We start from the raw sequence: 20,551 nt of genomic DNA, 5'->3' as shown, positions 1-20,551 counted from the left end.
GTGTATATACTTTGACATACTTACAGGCACACTCCTGCAACTTTTTTCTCCCCCTCAGATACATAATAAATTCAGTTTAATATTATCCCCCCCTCCTCCTTTTTTTTAATCCAGGTATTAGAGCAATTTTAAACTCTCTGTGGCTTATTTCTTCCCCCGGTGCATATTCAGAAAGTCATCCTTCAGTAAGTCATCCTTGCTTCCAATTCTTTGTCCCTTCTCTATTGGAAGGTACAAGAAGAAAACAGAGCAACCAAGAGCCAGCTGCCCCATGGCCTCACAGGAAGAGTGAAAATGGCAAATCTAAATCAGGATGAAAAGTGTTACAAATCTGGAGAATTAAGTTAATATTAGCAGGTATAGTTTCTAGTTGATCAGGGCTTTATGTAGGACAGTGCAGAAGCTGCCTCCACACTCACTGGTGTGTGCTGCAATTGCTGAGCAGTTAATACTGTGTCTCAGGGATCCATCAGGTCTCACAGATGAAATCATAGGACAATCAGTTGTAAGGACATGTATGACTGATACTAAATCGATACGGGGAGATACATGAGTTTATTAATGCAGTAGCTTTTTACCTGTAGGGATAAAGTCTAATTTGAAGCTTTTGAAGATGCCTTATGTTCACCTCAGCACCACTCTTTGCCAAAGCTGTGCCATTCAGTTCGGCTGTGTGCCGTTCAGCGTATAGCCAGACAGCAGCATGCTCTTCACAGACCCTGGGCATCAAAGGAACAGCTGCATCCCCGTGGCTTCTCTGGAGAACACTCAGTTTAAACACATTGCAACCAAAACTGGTAGTCCGTTTAACCATAGCACTTTCTAGTTTAGCTCTCACAACACACTTGAATCTTTAGTTGCTAAAACATAGGATTGGCTGAAATCCACAATCAATATGCAAAATTTCAAAATAAACATTCATGCCTTAGAGAGCAAGATAGTGATGATTAAAGTGGTTAAGCTGTAGCCCCGATTTCTACTGCTCTTTGGAAAGTTTGCTCTGTGCTTTGGAAAAAGTATGCATTTTGCTTTGTTCATGTATTTTTCTGAACACATCTGTAACAGGAGTTCAGTCGGGATATTCTATACAATAATATTGAAAAGAACACTATGTACAATTTTAACAAACTGTTCTTACCAGCCACATTTCCTAAGGACTTGTCACAGAAATGTTTCTTTATCTGATCCTGCAGTCACGCTCAAAAAAATAAATAAATCCCTTGAGAGCCCTCCAACATAAGTGCCACAACTACAAGACATCGTATTTAACCGAGATGCTTGATGAGGTACATGTTGGCTAGACAGGCACTTCCAAGTCACTCCCTTTATATAACATCAGGCTCCAATCAAGTTTTCTGCAGGACCTGCACTCTTGCTCTTGCAAGCTGTGGCACTTAAAAATCTTGGCCTTTTCACTTCAGATTTTGATAAATAGGTAGCCGAGTAGGGTGGCATTCAGTTTGCAGGTTAGACACTTCAGTGTGGCTGTGTGCATAAGAGCTGGGTTTCTAAGTGCTCATTATCAGAACCACAGACCTAGTAAATGCTGTTAATGAAGGTATGCCACCTCAGCAAGCTTTCAGGTCCACTTTAGAGCAAACTGAATACCCACCTTGACTGCGCTGACTGTGCTGACCATGGATGACATGTCATTGCCTAAGCACAGGAGGAACCCAGGGCCATTAGAGACTTGCAGATATGATCCAAGACCTACAGTAGACCACTATTCTACAGGAGGAGCAACGGACCATTCAGTATAACCACAGTGCCTAAAATGATACCAGACACCTATAGTTAGGCAACTGAATTTCACCTTAAATTTCCACCATCTATGATAGGATACTTTAATTCACATACAAGAGCTTGCACATGTGTCATCTACACCACACGCACCTATACTTAAGTATCCAAATTAAGGAGCTGAATTTCACCTTCAATTTCAATATTGACTACAACTAAAAAAGAAAACCACTCATACAGACTCCAGCCTTTCATAGCAATCACAGCAGCCTAGTATTTCATATAAATTCATATACATTATTAGAGCAGTATACGTGTACTACCCTTAATTTAATGTTTATATAAGATACAAGACCTCTGCAGTGTATTTAAGAAATTACCTTGATTTCCAAAGGTGAAGGAATAATATGCCTGACATGTCATGAAGATAATAATAATATAAGAAAATCAACATTTTATGCGCTGTTATGACTGAATGATAGCATTAAATATTCTATTTACATTTTTATTGAAAAAAATAGAAAACTTAAACCCTTTTCTCACATTAATGTAACTGTAGTCCAGCTGTATAGCATATGAATTACTTTTTCAACAGAATGAAAATTCTCAGAAATAAGATGCTGTTTCATTCAACTACATAGTCATCAATTGTACACCTGTAAGAACTGGAGTTTTGTTTTCTAGACAAATAGGGACATTTGGTACACTTGCTTATAACTACGGAAGGAAGACGTTCCAAACATCCTCACCAAACTTGCTATAAACCACTGTGCCAGCCAGTCAGTTATACTCCCCAAATGAGCACCCACCAGGCTGCTGACATGTGGAAGCCACATTGTTAGCCCATTCCACAGCAGTAGCACTTTGGAGCCAGATTATGCCTGTTCTAGCACTGGAAGCCACTTTTCTCTCATACACCAGGAAAGAGGCATCCACACTTCACCTGAGGTAGGAAGAACCCGAGAAAGCTGTTTGTTTTGCTGTCTGTACTGGAGCAAAAAGCGAATACCTACAAGAGATCATGGCATTTTATCCCTCATGACATTTTACTGCTCCACCTGTATGAGATCAGACAGATAGGATTTCCATCTGCAACTTCTCCCCTTTCCTACTTTTGTTGCTAAGGCTACAGAAAGAATACTCCAAGAGAGTGATGTTTTCATTTATTTAAAAATTTTAATAGGAATTTGTGAAAAGTTATGCAGCATGATACACATGCATGAAGCAAACCTCCAGTAACGCTGCCACATCTCCCTACCTCTGTTAAATGTTGTGCTGCTAAAAAGTCTGGTGAACATGTGAAAGTTTGCTGTTCTTTTTCTTTTTTTCTCCTTGTTATTCACACTGCAATTTGTTGCAGACTCTCCAAAAACTCCATTGCCAATTTTGTGTTCTAGAAATAAATACTGTTTTATTACTGATGGTCTGTGAAAAGCTAGACATGCTACACGTGAATGCATACCAGAGTTACAGAAGAAAGAAAACAAAAAGATCTGTTATTTTCATTACTTATTAATTTCTGTTCTGTGTATGAAGTACTATAGCTATTAAAAGCATTTCATCAGCATTTTCTTCAGCAGTTGACAGCATGTAGCTGGCATTTTTGGAAGGACAAATGCACATTTTGCAAATGGAACTTTCTTAACTCTGATCCCCCTCTTGATATGAATTTTGAGCTTCGGCCCCATTTATTATTCTCTTTGAAAAGCCTATATAACTCACACAATCACAAAGAAGACAGGCCGTTGACTTCCTGACAAATGCTGAAAGCTTTCAAGTTATAATTACTAAATTTACACAAAGGAGGTGTCTGACCAAATCGGAAACGGTGTACCCATCTGCTTACATGCCAAGTTGTTACTGTTTTGGGATAACAGATAATTGACTCTCCCATATTACAAAACCATGAAAGATTTTCAGAGTGGCATGGAGTAATCCATCAATGTCAGCAGAATTCCTACAGCTTTGAAAATCTATCCCTAAGGATTGCTGTTATCCAAACTGGAATTACGTGGCTTAATGTAACAACTTTTTACTTACCTACCCAAATTCCTCTGCAGTAACAACTCAGTAATGTATTCACCCTCACTCCCTGCTCCAACCTGCCATGCACAATTTGCTGCATGCTGTTAAATGAACTAGGGCTGTTTTGCATGGGTTGAAATGAATATCATCCCCTGCTTTTTGCATGATCCATTTGATACAAGTCTCCCTCATGAGGACACTCCAGATGAACGTGGTGAAAAGGGTCAGAAGGGAAGTGACTGGAAAAGAGAGACCTTCCCAGCCTTCACAGCCACACTAATATTCAGCTTTCATTAGCTGAATCTACTTTTCAGTGAACTTCTGCAAGCAAGGGCTGAGGCATGTATGACTGAAATAATTAACTCAGAAAGAAAGTACAAGGTCTGTTGTTGATACTGCTCATAGCTCTTTTCAGTTGTAAGTTCAGCGATTCTGAAATAATTGTAATGTGCTTTAGGAACTTGGAGATGAAGAGGGATGTGGAAATGTAAAATATTATCACAAGAAAATTCAAAGGCAGATTCCATTAAATTCTGAATCCCGTCTCCTTCCTTGCTATAAAAATTCATCATCATCAGCATGCTAAATTAAATGCCTTGTGTGGCTACATAGCTAAGCATGTGGAAATGAACTCAGGATTACCACGGAACACCGTGAATTCCCTTACTTAGGGGTGGGAAAACTTGTTCTTAATTTCTTTCCTTCCCTGTCCACCCCCAAATTTAAAGGAAACAGAGAATGAATCTCAGCTCCAGTCTTCACCTTTTTCTTTTTCAGCTATACCTGAATTATTAGCAGAACTGTCACCCCTGGAGTTTAGACTGAGAATAATGGAAATATTGACAGGCTCATTGCTACAACACTTCTTGCAGAACTGGCAATTAATTCAGTCCAGCTGAAGACTGTAGCAAGACCCAGTGCAAGTGTCAAGATGACCTTATTTTAAGTAAGCAATTAATAAATTCAATACAAAAAGATATATGAGGCTTTTGTCTATTTTACCATTTTGCAGTTGAAAGCCTGAAAGAAAAGAAGACAATGATATATCAGTCTGCTGGCCAACTAGAAAGTGTGATGTCACTGGTGGAAAACTCAGCTGGACAAGCAGAAAAACTCAGTAAATTAATGATTGTCCCAGATCCTAATTCTAGTTGCAGGTGACATACCGTTTGGTGTGATTTCATAATAGTGGAGGACTAGGATGTTTCATATATGATCTGGGCTGCTTCCAGATCAATTCATTTTCTGGCTCTTCTTTATAGCTATTAAAAATAATCAGTTCAATACTGGATTTAGCAATAATTTACAGAAATTTTAGTTTTACTTAAGACGTCATCTGAAGCAGCTTATTTTTTGAGAAAGTTCAAATACTTTCCCTAACATCACATGAAGAAGTAAGGAACATTTTTTCCCTTGACTCAGACTTTGAAAAAGAGACTTGATTTTTCTGAAAATAAATTACATTCTTCATCTCCAAAGTAACATGGTAATTTTCCAAAATAAACTCTTCAAAAGTGTGAATAAAAACATTTTAAAATAGCAATAACAACCCTTTCAGAAGAGTGTAATAAAAGTTGTTTAGAAACACTGCAATAAAATCCTATACATCTTAGCCTTCAATTACTATATCATTTAACAGCAAATTTTAGCTCTCTTCCAACAAAAAATATGATATCTAAATATTCTGCTACATAGAAAAGCAAAAGATATATCCACAGTGGTTTCAGTGCAACTCCAGCATATCCCAAGACTGTTCCTCCAGTACATCCTAAATCTCTGTTGCAAATTTCAAGCTTCTAACTATGAAAATAATAATATGACATTTAACTTAATTTAGTGAGTGGATACCAACTAGAGCACAAGAACAGCTGTATTCTCTTAGGCCAAACATCCTTTTAGTCTGGTCCTCGGAACTGACTGGGAACAATGCCTAGGAAGAGTAAAGAACTCGGGGCAAACAGTGGCAATTCGCCATTTTTCCTAGGTTCCAGTGATCTGCTCCTCAGAAACTCCCTTTGTGTTTAATAATCCTTGACAAATTTCTATTCCATGAATTTGTCTAATTTTGTAAATTTTGGCATCCACAACATTCAGCGTCAATAAACTCTAGAGCTTTCACTGTTTAATGATGTGCAGTAGAGAGGAATCATGTGGGATGCTTGTTTAATCCTCTAGAACCTTATAGAAACACCAGAGCTGTGAACAGCACACATCCAAACAGAGACTTCTGGCCTTAAGTTACACTGGCTTAAAATCAGGAAGACAACTGTGTTTTAAATACAACTGAACACAAAATGGTCTAAGGCAACATGAGATAGGGTCTGAAATGGCAGAAAACCTGATGTAATACCATCTTCAACTGTAAACTCATTTTTTAGTCGCAGTAGTTTTAGCCCTGGCATTTCCAGGGCTATACTACACGACCGAAGGTTAATCACAGATTGAGAAAAATATTTGCAAGCCTACAGGAGAAGCCCACATTTCCCCTCCCTTTCTTGAATCCTTTACATACACCAAAAATCACATGAAGTAGTAATTATTAACTGTGAACAAGAAACAGCAATACTTCCCTGAATTTTCTTAACTGAAAATAAGAACGAATGCAACTTTTGTTATGATAAAGACTTTGCAAGTAGACCAGGTAAGCTGCAGCCACATAATTAAATCAGTTAAAGTGGATTTCTTCACTTAGAACTTAAAATGATCTTAAAACAAAATTTGCCATTTCCTTTGTTTTAGGCAAGGGCTCAATACTATTTGAGCTCAATAATATAGTCTATGATTTGTCACCAAAATGAAGCAATATTAGAAAGAAGGTATCAAAGATAAAACTGTCGCTTCATTTTTTTAGGTTTTTTTCCACGTGGCTTTTTGCAAATACAGATTTCAGAACAGAAGTACCGCTCTTTTGCTCTCTAAAGAATCAGCCAACTCCAGTGACAAATCTTTGTTCTGCAAAGCTTCATTCCTCCCCACATATATGTCAAATGCTTTAATGGAAATAAAAATTAAAAGCCTAAAATCTGATTAAACCTTTGTACTGAATATGCATTACTTTTATACTTTATAATGCACATTAAAATGTGACTATGCATTAAAAAAGAATTGTCCTGATGCAGAGATCAATAGCATCCCTGACTTCATTACACTGAATGAGCATATCAAAATGTTGTCCATGGAATTCACTCTTGCATTGTTGAGGATCACTGAAAGGGAAAGGAAGAAACAAATACTATTTAAGCAAAATATTTAACTATAAATTCAAAAGCTAAACAAGCAGGCAACTCTGCACAGATAAGTAAAGGCTCTAAGAGATGGCAAGTCAGAAAACAGACTTTAGAAGTAAAACGTGTCTCTCATAGCTTGGGATGAGGAAAGAGAACAGAAATACTCATTAAACTATATGATAGTATTTTTTCTTAAATGCAGAACATTCTTCTCAGTAACTTGGAGGGACTGTGGTTTCAGAACAATGTTAGTGACACTGCTTTTTATTTCTAAGTCCTTCAGATGCAACTGGCATTAAAGCACTGGAATGGGGGAAAAAACCCACAAAAAAAGAACCCCCGCCAAAAAAGGAACAAAACAGGCAGGCTTGGCCAAACTGACAGCTCACTATTCAACTATGACATTATTTAGTTTTGAGGATTCAATTATGCATGGACAAGTTTTTCTACTTTTAATACAGTGCATTAGAGCACTTATTTGTCCAGCTGAGTGAAATTTAGTCTTAACCTTTTTTTTTTTTTTTTCCTTGCTCAGACTTGCAGTAAGAACACAGTAGTGGGCATGCTGACATTGCTGTCAGTAGCTGAGAGTAATTGCTCTCAAATCCCGAGGGCTGTAAAATTCAATCCCTTCTGTTGTTTTTGCCAGTCAGAATCAGACATCTTCACTTCCATGAGTGACTGGGACTGATAAGGGAGAAGCCTTCTTCTGGGCAGAAACTGTCCAAGAAAGTGCAAAATTCAGCAAAAGATTGTTGCCAGTAGGAAATCCACCAGTGTTGTTCTGATAGGGGCAAGATGCTTTTCAGGTCTAAACTACTTAGGGATTACTAAAATTTACATTTCAGACAACATCTACAGAAACTAAAGAAAGGAGAGAAAAAGAAAGAAGGGTGTCTTTAGTTATCAACAACTCCATTTTAGTTAAAAGCAATACACAGCAGGAGAGATCAGTGACATCCACAGGAATAAATGAATAATTTCACTACAGAAAAAAATAAATATGTTTTGCACTGAAATAGCCACAAATTTCTGTGCTTACAAGCACTATGTTGAGAGGGGTGGAGAAAGTAAGATACAGTCAAGTTTGATTTGACTTTGCATGCTCGACATGCTGTTTCTTGCTTGGAACTGAATCTTTTTGTCATACGTTCATTCTCTTCAAAGACTTTATATGAAAAATTATGTTTTTTTCACTCTTTTCATGATGCAAAGCAATAAAACCTTACTGTTAGCATGGCTGTACTCAGCTCAAGCCTCACTATGATTTAATCTATTATTTTATTGCTGGATTTCGTTTTGATATTTGAAGTTTGTGAAAGACTATTGTTTTGATGTAGTATCTCTATACAGTGGCAACAAATTTGAAAGTAATTCACATGTTCCAGAGTTATTTTGCAAAGTTTGTCATCTTCTACTAATGCCAATGCAAGCTATATAGTAGAGACTGCTCCATTTCAATTTCTCTGTGTTTTACTTTTTGGTGTTGTACTGTTCACTGAGGGTTAAGAAGTCACAAGGATCAGGGACAGAGAATGGTGAAGCAAAGGACAGCGCAAGTTGCCTAAAAATCTTCTATAAAGCCTGCAGTGGGAACCGCTTTGCAGAAGATCTGGGGTAAAGAGACAAAAATTATAAATACAGAAGGAGAATCACCTCTGTTTGGAGCTCCACATAGCCATAATGACAGGATATCACTTGAAAAATGATGCACATTATAAACTACGAAAAAATTATTACGCAACATTTATGCAATGCACAATTGTATATTAATGTATTACCAAGCCTTTTCCAGTGCTCAGTGGCCATGCCTACATTAGCAAGTACTGTGGCAAAACAGGAATGCCTTTGTCAATACCTTTGATGATGGATACTGGGGACCCAACACCCATACTAGATGTATTTCAGGGATCAGTTCCTTTTCCAATAAGTGCAAAAGAGCAGCAGGCAATGAGAACCTCTGCTACCTGCCTCCATTACCTTTATGGCTACAAGGCTACGAGGCTTAATGGAAGGGTTGGTCATACCATGACCATGAATCTGAGTTTGTTTTAACAATATTAATACTCATTTACTTAATAACAGTGAGTTACTATAGAGCATACTTTTCTTTTATTAGAGTATGTGAAGAAAGTTTATTTGTCCTATTTTTCTCATTGCTTCAAAGAAGATATACTGAACTAGACACATTAAGACATATTTTCACACTCATTGCTTTTTCAAGGACTTACAATGTTTGCAGCAACAAATCTCACCCTACACATTGCATTTCCTAGGATCTATTTATTCGGGGCGGGGGGGAGCACACTTCTCAATGTCCTGAACACAATAAACAAAAGTGGTGGATTAGTCAACAAACAAAAAACAAACCCTGACCTCCAAGACTGGAGATAAGAGTACCAAGAAAGAAGGGGGGGGGGGGGGGGAAGAAGAAGAAAAAAAAGAAAAAGGAAAACTAGACTTGAAATTATAAGATTGTGAAATCCCAGAAATTTAAGAAACAGTTCTCTGGAAAGAAGAATTGTTGATATAAATGGCACTTCATTTTTTAGTGTCCTACCTGATTTCTCAAATATGCCCCACAATAGCTCCTGTCTTTGAGGACCCCGTAACTACAGTGCAGTACAGATTTCCCCTCTTAGCCTAGCACCCACAGGACCACAAAGGCTGCATTTCCACTGGCCAGTCCTGAGCACCAGTTAGTTAGCGCATACGGGATGTGATTCCGAGGCTTCCAAACTCCAAAAAACTCCTCTAGCTTAATGGGAAACACTTCAGCTTCTGCAAGTCCCAAAGTTATTCGGTAGAAGACTTTAACAATTGTCTTTGCGATCCTTGGCAAGAAATATGCCTTAGCCATGGACACTCCTATCTTCACAAGGAGACTCTTCAATGCTCTCACTTGCCATGAAGCCAAGAAGCCAACTCAGTTGCACTACATCAACAGAATACTGTCTTTTGAGGCTTGACATTTGCAGTTGATTTGGACTGCTGACAACCTATTTCTCCACCTGTCCCAGGGCTATCTGCTTTGGGTATTTCTCTAGGACTGTAAGATTTGTGTCCATCTGTACAAGATGGGATCTCACCGTTATTACACCTTTCCCTCTTCAGAGCTTGCTCATTCTCTCTGGCTATATTATGTAACGGGAATGAAACCTTAATAAACCTCTTACAGAGCATGGCCCCAGAGACTTACATGTTCTCCTTCCTCTGTATTTAGGCCTTAAAGTACAAATTGCAAATAAAGCAAATGGGACCAACCTCCATCCTGGGCAACCTTTCTGGATTTACTACATTCTAGTCCGCAGCTGGCACATTATAACAACCCTACTAAGCTAGGAGAAAAGAGGAATATTTTCAAGATTATCATACTGTTTTATAAAGTGTTTATGATAAGCATTTGTTATACATTGATTTTACCCTATAATCTCCAGCTTGCTATTAGGCCTCCAGAAAGACTACAGATGCTACATACCTAGAAGATCTGGCTTGCAGCAGAAACCCGTTCTTCCTGTCCTTTGCCTTTTTCTTGGCATCTCCAGTTTTGCGGGTTTGTGCTGCAGCAAGACTGCACCTGTGGACCACAAAATTCCTATTCTCCAGCAACACAATGGGACTTGGAGGTCTTGCCTTCTCCTTCCAAAGGCCCTGCCCATTTATGAAGGTCCTGCACATCACATGGCTACAGCCACTGCTTCTGCTATAGTCTCTGCAATGCAGTTCAACTTCCAGAGAGCCCAGTTCAAGAGAACTTCTTTATTCAAAAAAGCACTTGAATATGTACATCATTTTGCATAAGTTCTGTCCTGAATCACAGTGCCAAACAAATGCAGGAGGCAAAACTGAGATGCGAAGAGAGACAACAAATGTCCTGGGGTCCCTCGTGGCTGCACTGCTCCAGCTCTTGGACCAGAGAGACAGCATCTCTAAAGAGAATCTGACCATTATCATCTTTCCTACATATAGGAGCAGGTCCACCCTGGCTACTGAAAAGATTCGATAAACTGATTTACAATGCACTTTCTAAAACTGGCCCTGAAGGCCTTCCACTCAAGCTGATGTTAAAACAGCCTCTGAATTAGGGCTGATGGGAGACACAGCATAGTGCATCTATGAAGTTACAGAACAATTCCCAATAACTCCAATGGAAAATCATGAATGAAAAAGTCTCATTACCTTAAGATATCAAGGAAAGCCAGTGGAACTAAGCTATGCTCCACACAAGTTGATTTTATTATTTTCCACATAATGACTGTATAGATTTGATAACACAGGAAATATTTAGAGTTATTTTTAAACAGTGTGCAGAAATTTCTGCATAGTACCTTCCCTTTTGTGCTTGGTTGCTTTTTGGTTGGTTGGTTGGTTTTGGTTTGTTGGGGTTTTTTTGGGGGGGGGGGGGAGATGGTGTGTGTGTGTGTGTTTGTGTGTGTGCTTGGTTTGTTTTGTTTTTTTTTAAAGCTGGATAGAAAGTAAACTCATCATTATAAAGAAAACCAGAAAACAGTATCAAGTAAAAATTAAACACATGTTCATCATTGTCAACCTTCCTGTAAAAGAAGTCTTCCATATTTGCATGGCAAGCCTACGAAATACTTCAGAGAGAAACAGTAGCTGTGATGGAGGGATGTTGTAATTCTGTAGTGTCATTAAATATGAGTGGCAGTTAGTGCTCATTCTCTGGATTTTCTTCAGCAAGAACTGCAACGCACACAGAAGAAAGGTTTAAAAAATCAATACACTCTCCAGCACTACCGATAAGCTCCCAAGCTGCAGAAGACTTTGCGACATATGGATTCTTCCACTATGAATATCTGTTGTACACTTTACCTCCTCTATAAAGCCAGGCATCAAAGTTGTTTTGTAAAATGCCTGTGTGTTGTAGTAGGGATTTACAACAGAATGTGATAATGTGTAAAACCACAACTCAAGTCATCTTACTGTCCTGGGAAGAGCTTAGAAAAAGAGAGAGCTGCGACAGAACACAAAGCCTGGATTTAATAAACTCAGTAAGGGTGATGTATTTTTGATGTTAAGACACTATAAGGCCATTAATCTTTTAGGTAAAATGGCCCTGGAAAAATACCATTCTACATATGTCCATTTGCAAGCATTCATTTTTTTCCTGAATGTTGCCATATGCAAGTGTTAGAGGGGGAGCTCTGACCCCTTTTGCTTCCTAAGGGCTTAGAACTCAACTGAATGGAGACACTGCATGCGGATCTATGGGTAAGCCATGGAAAGATCAGCTACATGAACTTTCCTGTAGCCAAGACATCTTCCACTTTACCTGCTAAAATAAGAAGTAGGATCGATCTGTGTCATGCCCGAGTGAATTGCTACAAGTACAGCCAGATGGGGATTTCAGGGGGCAAAAAACAAATCATAAAATCAATATGCAATTCAAAAATATAATTTACCAACTAGCAACTTCCACGTTTATGCAAGAGGAAGCATAATTAGTACTGTGCAAACTGGGAAGCTTAAAAAACAACAAACACAAAACACACCTGTCAGAAAGCATTATTATATTTTGACTCATACTGTAGAGACACCATTGTCTCTACAGATGGGTTTTATATTGCTTTGCTTTTGTTATTGTGTAAGATAACAACCCAAAATCTGAAAGCTGTTTTGCTTGTCTGAGAGTGAACTCCTCAGAACTGAAAAACAAATAGCACTCTTGCTTTGGAAACAGAATATAAAGACTGGAAATGTTAAACATAGCTTACTCCAAGCTATATTTTATTGAAAAATAGGATGCAGATTTTATTAATAAGAAAACCCCAAACCTAATACTTAAAAAAACCCAGTAAAAATACACAAATTATAATATGAACAATTGCTATCTGTATATAAATACAAAATCAATTCAGCCAGTGTGTTTATGTAGAAACACTAAGATAAAGTAGCAGAATAGCAGAATTCCCACAAATCATCATAGGTGGAGATATTTTGCACCAATCAATCACAACATAACATAACATTATGGTCAATTTCTGCTCTCCCTACACTACTTGAAACTGAAAGCAGCTTTAAAGACAGAACTGGTGCTCACTTGGATTTATGTTACGTCCATATGAGGGCAATCTTGCAGTTAAAGATTTTTTTTAAAAAGCAGAGGTTGAACAAAACCATAAAACAGAGGGAGAATGTCCCAAGACTTCATGTAGATGGATTTGATCCATGTTATTTTTCTTTGGAAGATAAACAATCAAATAGCATGGGCAAAGAGTTTCAATGACCGACCTGATTTTTTTTCCAATTTCTCACTTCTCTAGGGCCTTTTCCCCTTGACGTCTGGATATCACTCTCTATAAAGACCAGGCAAAAATCTCACAAACTGAGGTGTTTACCCCAACTTCTAAGAAAGAATTCGATTTTATTACTACTTCTTTTTCCTGTTCTCCAGCAAGAACTGCTAGAACATGGGACTTCCTGTAACTGTTTTCCAGCAAAGAGGCGGACAAGAGATGCTCAAGAGACTATCTTCAGAAGTCAGAAAGGACAGGCTCCAGCCTCAGGAGAAAAAACTGGCTTCCATGTACTGATAGGGTCACAAATACAAAGACCATGAGGTTCTCTTCCCCTGTCAATGTTCAAGTACACTAAAAAATGAAGACATTTACTTCATTTACCCTCAATCAAAGATAACAAATGGAATAAAAAAAAATAGATGGAATGAATTTCTACCTCAATCTGGGTGGTGTTGTCATGTCCCTCTTCAAGCAGCAGGTCCGTAAAACCCCCAGGTTCAGAGGAATCCTGCCCCATGCTGGCTCTGTTGGTGTCGACTGATTTGAGAGACTCTGAGTGCCTTCTCCACCTGTGGCTGCTTACATGTGAATCCACTAGCACATTTTCCTCCACTGCAGGGAAGCTCTGAACAACTTCATAAACCACACCTGTTTGACAAAAAAAAACAAAACAAAACAAAAAAACAAACCAACCACAAGATAATAAGTGAGTGGAACTTTGGTTTACTAATCATAATTGAAAATCTAAGAATAGTAGCTTTTTATAAAGATTTTGAACAACTCCATAGAATAGCCATTTACATCTCTGATAAAGTTTCTACAACAACAACATAAGAGTTTAGAAGAGTAGATAGCATATTATACTTCTACAAAATTCAAGAATTTGGACAAAGTTTTGTAGACTCCTCTGAACATCCTAAATGTTTTATTTTCCTGCTTATTTTATGTCTGGGAAAGGTTTTCCCTGTAACTTTTGTAACTTTGATACTTGCCTACCCATAGGTGTCACTTTGCAAAATAAAATAAATCAAAGAAAAAAACCCAGTTAATCATCTAACAAAACAAAAGCAGAAGAGGCAGAGAAACTGGTACAGACTTAGCTTTTGCTACTGATTTTATGTAGAAAGAGCTTGGAAGCCGTGCTGAAAGGCAAATATACCTTATGAGAGACATGAAATTCCCATAAACATCTGTTCCAGTGCAAAAATAAAGCTGCCCCATTGTATAAGTGATAAACACAAAGGATGCATAAAGTCTGCAGACACCCACTATATTCTCTGCGAAGGATGAGCGGTTGAGTGGTGTGGTTTACATATTCCTTTTGGACTTTATTCATGCTCATTCACAACTTTTTCATGCTAGTAAAACTATCACCAAGACAAAACCATAAATTCTTCAGTAGTTTCCAGTTTTCCCAATACAAAAGCCAATCAAAGTATTTTTTGTTAATGTACTTCAGTTAACACCATCAAGAATGGGTAGAGTAATTTTGCATACTTTGCACTAAGAACCAGATATGCTTTTCACACTGTCTTTGGGTCTAAAAGGAGAAGCAGGGGGGTGTTCCGTGTTTTTCATGTGCCAGGAAGAAGGGGATCTTGTTCAAAAACCAGAATTGTGAGGTTCCAAATGAACTCTCAGAAGAAATGGTAAAGTAAAAGAAAAATACTGAGAGAAGAGTACACTGGTAAATAAATTATTTGTGGAAATATTTCCATTGCGCCTGTTTGGCAGAAGCTTCTGAGCAAAGGAAAGCACCACTTCCAAGGTCGAAATAAGCATTGCCTATGTTGTCTAGGTACAGAAGAGACAGAAAAATAGAAAATCACCTAACAAAGGTTTAAATAAGAAGTAAGATTTTCCTGCATCATAGCAGGAACAGGTATAGGAGTCATGGATATAGGAGAATCTTCCAGACATAATACACTTTAGGCTCCATGTGATTCCATTTTTCTATCAAATTCTCCAAAATCTACCAAACTTATTTTCTAAGCCGTACAATCACTTTCAACCACAGTAAAATTAACATGAGCCGACAGTGCTTTGTCACCTAGAGAAATCAGAATTTAATAGAGGTGCAAAATCAGCAATCTCAGGCCATAATTTTCCTCAGACACCAAGTAACAGGACTTCTTTTCTTTTAATTGGTAGCTTTTTGAAACATGTTTCCTTGCATTTCTTAAAAGCCTTAGAACACTTGTCTTCAACAAATTGCCACCGCACTCCCTGTTGTATGAAACAATCAGCTGCCAGATGCAGAGGGACAGCTCAGCAGATGAGCTAACTTATTCCTCCGCTGTCCTTATCAAAATTTATTCAAAGCTGCCCTCCCTGCTTCAGCTTGGAGGCACTCACCATGCTGTTATGGGGGTAAGGGCATCAGAAAGCTGTCAGACACATCAAACTTCCCAGATACAATCACAGATAGGCACTTTCTGCCTGCTACATGCAATGCCTGAGGCTGGATCAATGGAGGCAACATTTGCCCTCCCAGAGCTGCCAAGCCTGCGGCACTAAGACACCTCAGCACCTTCTGTGGGACATGGGAAGTGTTAGATGCCTACAAACGGGGGTCCCAGGCTACAGTGCAACAAGTACATGTCTGCAAGACCCCAATCCCTTCTTCTGAAGCACCTTCCCTGGCTGCCCTTGGTGGCTCAAAACCCACATTCAGAGGGAAAGTCAATAAGCATATTTAACGCTATTTCGCTCTCCCACTGCAGCCTAGTCTTTTTATGGCCAACAATCAACATGTTGAGGCAATCATCTGAATTACCAAATAGAAAATGTGAAAGTTAGGGGAGGGTCTTAAATCCTATTCACTTCAGGTTGAGCCTCATCTGTAGAGGAAAGCTATTATACTTTGTTCTTCCACATCCTGAATAGAAATTAATGTGGTTTCTAAGCTTTAAGGTGTTGTAACATAAACTACTTTTTAAAATAATAATAATATAGTGCTGGAGAGAAGAAGGAGATAAACACTTTGGGGTATTTCCACTGGCTTGGAAATTCTACACATTTTTCTCCATAATTTTCTTTTATAGTGCAATTGCATCATGGCATCTGCAAAATTTGGCATGGGCCTTTCCCCATTAGAGAAGCCTTTGAGGTCATCAGTGCACAACTTTTATCCTGTTTGAACTGTTTCAATTATGTGATTTTTCTCTTGAAACACAGAAAACATGTTTACTGCCATTAAACTGATAAATATTGTTTTACAAGTACAAGCTATACTGACATAAGGAAGCTGTATAATCATCTAACTGTATTCAGAATGCATTATATCCTTCTAAATTTAATAGTAGCAAGAATTAAATGGATGAACTGATAATGTTTTCAGTTTAAAACTAGTCTTTGGGATTTTTTTTCACCATTATCCATGAGAGCTTCTACCAGTGTTATCACTAGACTAGTTGACTGTGCTGGACTGGCGGAGTGGGGATACTGAAGCTACAATGTGAGATAAAATCTGGATGTGTTTTCAAGGAATAAAGAGAGAAATTTGCTGGAGGCTTCCTTCTTCATTAAACCTTTTCCTTAAGCTACTGCGGATGGAGAGGGAGAGATGATAGACTTGGCCAGACCAGCTCTGATCTAGTGTGATGTCTCTGGTTTATTCTGACAGATCTCTAATGCTGAGAAAGTGACAAACCATATTTTTTTTTTAAATGAGCTGAACAGAGTGTTTTCCTTTTATGTAAATATAATTTAAATATATAAATTCTAAGATAATGGATAGATAAATTAATTTTCAAGTTCTAAATGCAGGCAGCTCATGAAGAAAAAGCATTCAGAGACCTAAAATTGCAATACTTTACAAGTTAGAACTATTTCATGTTTCTGGTTGAAATCTCTGTGTAGCTAATAAATACATAAAAGGCATTTTAGAGGAAATGTACCAAAGTATTATACAAGATCTTTTAGATCTTGGCGCTCACACCTAATTAACACTGAAGGAGAACGTGTCATTCAAATCAGTTGGAAAGCAGCCAAATGCTGTAATATCTGATTAATAATAAAATCACAATATTGGCAAATATAGATGAGTAGTAACTTGTTCAACTTCTATGAACAGAGACTCAGAACTACAATAAGCCCTCAAATGTGTTAAAATTGCAACTACAGTTCTCAACTGATATTTTTATGTGCAAACCACAGGAGTGTTATATATAGTCCTGTCACTGGCATGCAAATACCTCAGTGTGAAGGTCTGTAGAGCTGATATTGTACCGTAGTATTTTGGAAGTAGTAAAAATAGAGTACAGGTCTTTCTAATGAATATGTAATTAAGCTGGTGTTTTGGTCTGATCCTTCAGCTCTTGTCCTTGAAGTTTTCATAAAATTAGCAATGAAAATCATTATGTCTGCAGCTTCTTTCCCCCTTGGGTTAAGTTAAATTTTATGATTTCAACTCTGTGTTGAATAAAGCTAGAAAGGCAGTGGGGTTGTGTTGTGGTTTCAGCCCAGCCCGTAACAAAGCACCATGTAGCCGCTCGCTCACTCCGCGCTGCCCTGGCCACGGTGGGATGGGGAGAAAATATAAAGGCAGGCTCGTGGGTCAAGATAAAGACAGGGAGGGATCACTCACCACTTATGGTGACGGACAAAAGACAGGCTCAACTTGGGGAAGAAACTAAATCAATTTAATTTACTGCCAATCAAATCAAAACAAGGATATTGGGAAGTAAACCCAAACCTTAGAACACCTTCCCCCTACCTCTCCCTCCTTCCCAGCTCAACTCCACTCCCGGTTCTCTCTACCTCGTCCCCCCACAGCGCAGGGGAACAGGGGATGGGGGTCGGGGTCAGCTCGACACACCTGGTCTCTGCTGCTCCTTCCTCCTCAGGGGGAGGAATCCTCACCCTTCCCCTGCTCCACCGTGGGGTCCCTCCCACAGGAGACAGTCCTTCACAAACTTCTCCAACGTGAGTCCTTTTCGCAGGCTGCAGTTCCTCACAAAATTGACTGGTGTGGGTCCTTTCTGCAGGCTTCCTTTCTTCCCGAACTTCCCTGGTGTGGGTCCTATCTGCGGGCCGATCTTCAGTCACAAACTGCTCCAGCATAGGCTTTCTCTGGAGTCACGGCCATCTTGGGGAGCCTCTGCTCTACCGTTCACCTCCATAGGCTGGGGGAGGACAGCCTGCCGTCTCACCACGGGCTGCAGGGGCATCCACCTCCTCAGGCATCCCTCCTCCCTCACTGACCTCAATATCTGCAGAGGGGTTCCTCTTACATTCCAGTCCCCCTGCTCACTACCAGCTCCCCTTCCTAAACCTGTTCTCCCAGAGGCGCTACCACCGTGGCTGATGGGCTCGGCCTGGGCCAGAGGCGGGTCCGACTTGGAGCCGGGGAAGCTTCCAGCAGCTTCTCACAGGAGCCAGCCCTGCGGCCCCTCCCCCACTACCAATTAAAAAAACGCGCCACACAAAGCCATAACAGGTGGGGGTAAGGGAAACAAAACTATAAAAAGCTTTCACTGCTCTGAGATTATTTGGAGTTAATGACCGACTGTTGGCAAGTTCAGAAACTCTTGTTGCAGTTGGCCGGTTTGGCTCTTTGTAGTCAATGTGATTGATCAGAATTACCACCAAAGGCATTAAGGGAATAGAGGCATAATTCACAGAAGCTGGAAAGACCTACACAGCATATTTAGAGAGGAGACTGAGGAAGGGGAATGGGTGAAAACTGCAGACAGACAGGTGCTTCAGATTTCCTTCTGTGCAGGTTTACATGTTCACAGGAAAAAGACTTTTAAAGATTTTGGCATCTGTTGTCTAAACCACCATGTTCCCAGATAACAGCTTTTTGACTACTTTAGCTTGTATTTTAACAAGTACTAAACAAGCTTTTAAACTGCATTAAGCTAACCTGATGGAGGACACATGACCAAAACCTGTATCTTCTTGTACCTCAAGACCTGACTTCTGAGGTGGGTCTGTTAGTCTGAGGTTTTGGGCAGGAAGATGTGTATCCTGTACTACAAAACACAGAGAACTGTGTAACGCTTATGTCATTAACATAAATCAATGCTGAAAGTGGACAACAACTGAATACATAGAGAAGTTTGTCTACTTCAATATTGTGAATTACGCAAACAGCTCTTATAGATTGGAAGTACAAATTGGGCTATACAAGAAAGATTTGCTGAAAGGGAAGAAGCCGCCTGACTATGGCAGGGGCATGGGTTCTCTGCTTTGCCAAGCCTGCCCTCAAACAAAAAAGGAAAAATTCTAAGTAAATAAAACCAAAATTAAACAGCAAAGCTTGACAAGTAAGACAGCTCTGATTTAGTAGGGAAGTCTGGTCTGCATAAAGCTTTATTTAGAATGAAGATCTAGCTCTCACTTTACAACAAAAGAGAAACGTTCAGAATTTTATGGACAGCAATGTAACTAAGGGAGAAAGAAACCCTATTTTGAAACAAAAAAAGGCAAATAGGTAAAACATCCACTACTCATTCAACTGTTTCTAGGGGGTTTTTTTTGCCTTTTCCATGAGGTCAAACATTGATTCGTGGAATGTTTCAGCACATTAGAATTTCAGAATTGCATTTCTGAAAAACATGAGTTAATTACATTTCATGATTGCACATATTTAGGCCAACTCTGCAATTTGACTAATTTCACAAATGCACCATAATCAACAAGACTTTTTTGAAAGCCAAGAAATATTCACACATTGAAACCTCTATTCAACACATTGCTTGTGAGATATAGTATCATCTTTATAAATCTGCCACACCCCGAATGCCAGCAAAATCAAGTATAAAATACACAGATTTATTCATCAAGGAACTGAAAATGCCATCATACTCCTTTAACTGAAGTAACTTTCTCTGGCCCGCCTCATGAATCTTTATTTCTACTATGAGCATTTTATTAGTAAAGATGAGAAACCAGCAAATGTTGGTGGAAGATATGAATACTGGATCTGTTAAGTGGCAGACTATTCGAAACGTAAACAGCCCTTTAAAAGATTCTCCAAGTAGAGTGCTTATATACTGAATGCCCAATATCACAGCAAAATCAATCATACTTCCAGTTTAAATTATCTGTCTCTATGAACAGCTCAACACTATGGACACTTCTTTTTCTGCTGTACCTGATTCATGGGACTAGGACCAATTCCATCTTTCTGACCTTAATTTAGGAAAGAAATAACAGATATGCTTGGCTTTCAATATGTCCATGATAATAATAGGATAAATTTCTTAACAAACTTATAAATAACATGATTTATAAAAAGTATCCCACAGTGACAATTAGTACACAAAGAGCTGTGTCAATTTGGATCATGAT

The 20,551-nt window shown here is 38.8% G+C and overlaps 1 protein-coding gene across 1 annotated transcript in view; it reads right to left on the bottom strand.

Moving 5' to 3' along the window:
• PLXDC2 (plexin domain containing 2) overlaps window positions 1–20,551 on the bottom strand; it is a 278,226-nt gene that overhangs the window by 140,575 nt on the left and 117,100 nt on the right. Inside the window, exon 2 of the mRNA XM_010579409.1 lies at window positions 13,689–13,900. Coding sequence (XP_010577711.1) covers window positions 13,689–13,900 — 212 coding nt within the window. The remainder of the gene's footprint in view (window positions 1–13,688; window positions 13,901–20,551) is intronic.

This window comes from Haliaeetus leucocephalus, unplaced genomic scaffold (assembly GCF_000737465.1).
Source record: "Haliaeetus leucocephalus isolate CR32 unplaced genomic scaffold, Haliaeetus_leucocephalus-4.0 Scaffold0, whole genome shotgun sequence".
In the NCBI taxonomy this organism is placed as follows: Eukaryota; Metazoa; Chordata; class Aves; order Accipitriformes; family Accipitridae; genus Haliaeetus; species Haliaeetus leucocephalus.
This window is presented reverse-complemented; position numbering and strand designations above follow the sequence as displayed.